The sequence below is a fragment of the Gadus chalcogrammus genome, chromosome 8 (genome assembly GCF_026213295.1).
Source record: "Gadus chalcogrammus isolate NIFS_2021 chromosome 8, NIFS_Gcha_1.0, whole genome shotgun sequence".
Classification (NCBI taxonomy): Eukaryota; Metazoa; Chordata; class Actinopteri; order Gadiformes; family Gadidae; genus Gadus; species Gadus chalcogrammus.
The window spans coordinates 14,947,535-14,953,774 of NC_079419.1; the positions used below are offsets into that span (position 1 = coordinate 14,947,535).

Genomic DNA, 6,240 nt, shown 5'->3' on the forward strand with positions numbered 1-6,240 from the left:
TATGTAGCATTAAATTAAACAGATGACTGAAAAATGTATTAAATCAATACTTTAAAGAGTGCACTTATATGGATTTAAAAAAACATTATTAAACTGCTTTGAAAAAAAAGGGCGACATCTAGCCTAGTTGTAGGCAACAATAAATAAATTGTAGCTTATGTGTTTGGAGTTAAGATGAGACAGTGATTGTGTAGCCTATGTTTGAAAAGGGGGTTATTATATATCTTAGCATTAGTTTTTGAGTATGACTTTGACTAAATTTCACACCGGTTCAACTTGCAGCTGCTTGAGCATGGTTTAAAATATGCAGGTCATGAAGCGTATTCAATCCGCTTTATTCACAGAGCGGCTATATTGGCTAGGTGGATGGTTAACCTTCTAGAATCTTTTGAACAATGACAACTCAGTGCGTTCATTTTAGTTCTGCATTCAATTTCCTCACTCAGGTAGCATTAAAATTGCATTTAGAAATCGTTTTTATGTCATGTTAGTTTCCCAAAGTGGGTGCACCCGGGTGGGTGCTACGCACTGGTGGTGGTTAGTGAGGTCCCCCCTTCACTGTAAAGCATATTTGAGTCTCTAGAAAAGCGCTACATAAATTAAACCCATTATTATTAAAGATTCTAGGTTTCAGCTCCATGGCCAATAAGTGGCTTATAAATTGTAAAATATAATTATCAAATGTATAGGCCTAGTAAAAGCAGTTGGCCTCAAGTAATCTTTAATTTATAATAGTGACAATAAAACAAAACTGGTTCATAAGTTAAGATGATGTTTAATTGAATGATAGATCCTTACAAACATGCAGATTTGATAATTGTTTTTTTAGTTTTAAATTGCCATTTAATGGCCAATTATTAAACATTCATTAATTCTTTCAGGCGCATTCGTCCACCATATATATAGATTATCAAATATTTTTCTGTTCTAAAAACACATTACTTAACTCAACTCGACTGTGTGAAAACTAGTGCATCTCATAAAGCTATTTGGCAAAGTGAACAGCGAAACCAAACATTTTGTTATGTCCGTCTGCAAAATAGAAAAATATAGAAATAAATTAAGTCACAAAAAATTGGTTATTTCTATATCGACAATATGCAGTTCTCCGGTCAGAAATACGAAAGTCATCCAACATTTTGCAAACGTCACGATTACGTGCCAAAAGCATCGACACATGACGAAACAGAAACCACTTCCGGTCTCTAGTGCGTTTCAGCGAGTCAAGATCACACACCACCGGTGCAGTCCTTTGCCAGAGTAGTTCCTAACGAACTATCACAAGGTAATGACTTTTATAGTTTAACGTCATTTTATATAAGGCTTCTGTTCTACCTGCTTCCAAGCTTCCCGTATTATCTATCTTATTGGTGTGTTTAACAATGTTATTTTTGACCTTCGTCTTCTTGGATGTGTTATGCTTGGGGATCGTGCCGGTTGTTACACCACGCAGATAGGTCTATAGCTGACCCTGGCCACCTCTGGCTTTCTAAACATCAGATGTTTAAATATTTGATGTGTAACAATCACAAATTTAACATCTAAAATGAACTTGAGCCTTGTTGAAAATGATGTCGTAATATGTGTTATTTTTTCTCCAGGAAGTTATTCAAGATGACAGACGCTGATAATTATAATGAATCCAAATTCATGCGGAAAGCGAAGGAGAATCCATTTGTCCCAGTTGGTTAGTAGCCTAAACTAACAATCCTCATCTAAATACATAGAGGAATAGCTTATTAATTAATAAAATAATACTTTTTATCCATAACCACTTACATTAAGTACATTTATCAGAAGAAAGAGAAACAAAAGTATATCGCTGTCGGTTCAGTAAGGATGTTCATCATTTCTTCTTTGTTACTGATACTAGACAGACTTCAACATGACCTTATCAATTACTGTTAAATAATTTCCAATTCATTATTGTCCTTGGCATCATTACAGGAATGGCTGGGTTCTTTGCCATAGTCGGGTACAGACTTTATAAAATGAAAAGTCGCGGGGATACCAAGATGTCCGTGCACCTGATCCACATGCGTGTAATGGCCCAGGGCTTCGTGGTGGGAGCCATGACTATCGGTATGGACCTTTTTTGTTCACTATCACCCCATCTGGAAATGTATCATGACCTTGCTTTTTCATAACAATCATCTGACTTGTTCTATAGGCTTACTCCATAGTTATTATTTTTCCCAATGCAATTTGTAAATGACCATAGATAAGGCATGTATGCCATCATGCTTGTTAGTAGTCAATAACGTCTCTCAAGCGTAATGTGTTAAAAGTAGTTTTCCGCCCTGGTATGGTGGCCTAATATAGTCACTCTAGTCACTTATAAATGCAGTTTATAGTTAATAATTTTGATCTGAAGGTTGCTGCCATGACCTCCGATACATGACAGGATGATCCGAGTTAACATGCCTCAGGGTTAATAAGGAAACATGACGACAGGAGTCATGTTTACAGTATCAATTTACAGAGGATCGACAAATCATCGAAACACAAACAGGTTTTACCAAATATGCATGGTCATTCCTATCTAATCAAAGTAGCAACTGTACAGAAGGAATGAAACATATATATATATAAGGTGCAGGTAAACTAATTAACAACAGTAAATTGAACCGGAGTGTCCACACTAAGTGTCCAGCCCGGGGGTAGAAGCGCCTAATGAGTCTGGTGGTCTGTGCTTGGTTGATCCGTTTATGCCTGCCAGATGGTAATAGCTCAAAGAGTCTATGATGTCCAGGGCTGCGAGTGGCTTTGGTTTTCAACTCATCGTGTCTCGGTGCCTTGTGCAAAGGGGATGCGTATGGCACATTTCTGCCTTTTCGATGTATGTGTATTAAACCAATTTGGGTAGTGTTATTCGTATATGCAAAGTAGTCTTGGTGAGCCGGCAATTGACCGAACTGCGGGCGGAAGAAATATAAGTTTTGGTGTAGCAAGGAGCCAAGACTTGGTGTGTCTTACCCTCTCCCTACCATATAACAGTAAAACCATTGTTATCATTGGGTTGTTCGATGTCTTATGCCGCTTCTCCACCGCACATGTAGCTCGACTCGACACGACACGACTCGACACGACTCGACACGGTAGCAGCGCGGGTGCTTTTCCACCGCAAATAGTACCTCCGGGACGTGGGCGGGGTCGTCTGCGCGAAAGGGCCGTGACGTATTTTTGTACGCGACGCAAACAACACCTACGTAACCCACACATGGACAGAACCCACATAACAACAATGGAGAACATCGATGCGATGGTATTCGTGTTCGTATTATTAGCTGGCATGTTGAAGAAGTGGAATATGTTGGCTGCGGCGCTACTATGGCTGTTCTATCGTTACCAGCATGGTTGCCATGTCGCTCTCGTGACTTCGTCACACTCTCTGGCCAATCAGTGGCCGGCCGTCTGCCGACGTCACCTTTTAGCATCGGCTCAGCCGCTTGGAACCTAGAGCGAGGCGGTACTAGAAAAAGCAGCCACTTGAGGTACTAGATCGCGGTGGAAACGCAAAAAAGGCGAGCTGAGTCGAGTCGAGTCGTGTCGAGCTGGTACCATGCAGTGGAAAAGCGGCAATAGTCATTTAATAGGTCCTAGATGTGGCATTTTATGTGACTGGTCTGGACCCACCCATAATCCCTTGTTCACATGTCGCATAAAAAAATCTCCTCTGTATCTTATTCAATGTTTTTGATTTATGCTTCTTCTTTTCTGCCTCAGGTGTCATTTACTCCATGTACAGAGATTTTGTGGTGAAGCCCAGAGAAGCACAAAAAGCCCTGGAACCCAAGTGAACTCTCTTCTAATATTTATTGTTTTTATTATCCCTTTAATATTACATCATATTAAGGTGTTTGAAATGTTTATTTTTTACAGATATCATACATTGTATATGCACCTTCCGCAGCTCACCTCTGCTGTAAATAGTCATGCTATACCATTATCTATGGATTTGATAGTGGTTCCTATCAATCACAGCCTATATTATAAGATACAATATAAGATATCCCCTCAGTATTCAGAAACAGCTTTTGGAAAATCGATCATGAAGGCTGCTTGAGGATGACATCCGAAGTAGAATGTGTTATTTGATATTCACAAGCAATTTGGAAAGTTGTTTAATGCCACTACCTGTGAATATGTAACTACATGATCAGATGTTCTTTATGACATGACTGCATTTTGCACGTAGTCTGATTCACATTTATTATTTCATTGTCTCACCAGCCGGCAATGAGCAGTATCCTGCCAAAGTAATATATTTATTGTGGATGTATTTTTTTTTTCTCAAAATACCAAACAAATCATTGACATATTTTTTTCCTTTTGGAATATTTAGTTTCAGAGTCATAATAAACAGACTTGTGGATCATTATCAATTGTTACCTCTTTTTAACACTTTCTTTTTTTACATTTTCTTCAAAAAGGCATCAGGTGGGTCCAATTTGTATGTGTAAATTCCACACTCTTTCATTCAGTTTATCTCCAATAATATCACAGCTTACAGAATCCTCTGGATTTAATTTTCAGTTTGAATAGTGAATAATTGTGTTTGTGTTGATTTGTAAAGGTTCACATTTTATTTCTCCTAATGTTTCAACTAATAAAGATCTCAAATCTCATTGTGTTACAGCATATGATTCACTCTTATGGCGCGTTCACATCGCTGGGAATTATGGGGAAAACATTTTCGCAACGTCGGAAGGTTCTTGTGAACGACACGTCATGACGCTGTTATGATTCTACTTCCATTCGGCAACTGGGGCCAGATTTTGGCAAAAAATGTCCAGTTGGTGACGTATGGTTTACTAGTAGTGACGCCCATGAGCATGGCAGAACATGAAAGTTTTACTCAATATAAAGGAATCAACCATCATATCAAATACTTAACTATTGGTAGACGTTGTAACCGTCTGTTGGTATCGACTTTGCTCAGTTTTAAACGTTGTGTACTGGTAAACCAGCTCTAGATAGGGGCAAGTGTAGCCTTTCATACAGTGGCAATACAATGAGCTTCTCATAAAAAAAAGCAAATGGATAGTAGGTGATAGGCTACAAGGAAATTAAAGCGTCTGACTTGAAACTGATCCTACTGAGTTTGGTTTAGTTCTGACTGTTTTTTATCGGATAAAAAAAACATGACCGGTCGCTGTCGGGAACACGCGTAAGCATGAGCGTCATCACTGACGAGGCGTCTTGTTATACCAAGACCATGAATGCGCCTTTAAGGCCAGGGGGTCAAAGGGGAATTCAGGGCCCCCAAATTGGTGAAACATTTCACAATTGCATTCAAATAAAAAAGATTTGGTTATTTTCTGTGTTCTTTCTTCATCGGTACGTATATGAAAATTATTCAAACAGTAAACATGCTTTTAGCAGATTTTCTCCCCAAGCGACATAAAAAGTGAAGACAATGGAAAGCACACATTCAAAAGTGGAGTAACAAAAAAATCCCAAAAGAAGCATGACCAAGTTTAAAAAAACTGGATAAAGTGCAAAAGCGATATTAGGAATCAGACTTGGGCAAAATTGTTATCAAAATGCTTAGGTTGGAGCTCAAAGAGAAACGGTACTATCAACAAAACATTCTCTTAATTTATAAGAGATGAAAAAGAATAAAGGGAGGGAATCCTGCAGCTCATTAATTGATGTCAATCACTATCCCAAAGATTTAAGCGGACATTTATTAACATTACAAGGTAACTATGAAAACAAAGATGCTTCTTGTTTGGTGAGATGAAGGTGGCAACTCACTGACCAGGATGTTCTCCAGTTGCATATCTAATTCCCCTTAATCCAATTAAACCTCTTCCAAATGACATGCACACTAGGGACAGAGATTCAACGGGAGAGAAAGAGCTACAAAAATAAACCACATAACCACGACTGAACAATATTTTGTTTCCCACATGGACCTATATCTGAATTCTGTAGTTATAATAAACAGAAGCGGAAACTGGCCAACTCAGTGTTTTTTTTTTGGTTGTGATGAAACAAGATGGAAGAAAGGCCTTTCCATGTTGTCATATAAAATTGCTTAATATCCTACTAAATGTGTCACAAACTACAAACAGCCTAAATTAATGGAAAATAAACGGCTGCTAAAATAATATACAGTGAAATACATCTAAAGGATACTCATTAAACTGTTTATATGGGCCTAGGATAATGTTTTTGAATATCTGAGCGTTTAAACTTCTGATTCGTCTTATATCTTGCATGTGGTGGATTGAA

At 38.2% G+C, this 6,240-nt stretch overlaps 1 protein-coding gene across 2 annotated transcripts; it reads left to right on the forward strand.

The window, feature by feature from the left end:
* Positions 1–1,178: 1,178 nt before the first annotated feature.
* Positions 1,179–4,645, forward strand: higd1a (HIG1 hypoxia inducible domain family, member 1A). Of its 2 annotated transcripts, none has more exons than XM_056596430.1 (4): positions 1,179–1,285; positions 1,602–1,687; positions 1,948–2,082; positions 3,727–4,644. In XM_056596430.1, exons 2-4 carry the CDS (start codon positions 1,615–1,617, stop codon positions 3,798–3,800), a joined length of 282 nt encoding a protein of 93 aa, XP_056452405.1. In that variant the 5' UTR covers positions 1,179–1,285; positions 1,602–1,614; the 3' UTR covers positions 3,801–4,644. The 2 variants fall into 2 exon arrangements, with proteins under 2 accessions (XP_056452405.1, XP_056452406.1); XM_056596431.1 differs by having other exon boundaries at positions 1,182–1,285; positions 1,606–1,687; positions 3,727–4,645.
* The last annotated feature ends 1,595 nt before the right edge of the window (positions 4,646–6,240 follow it).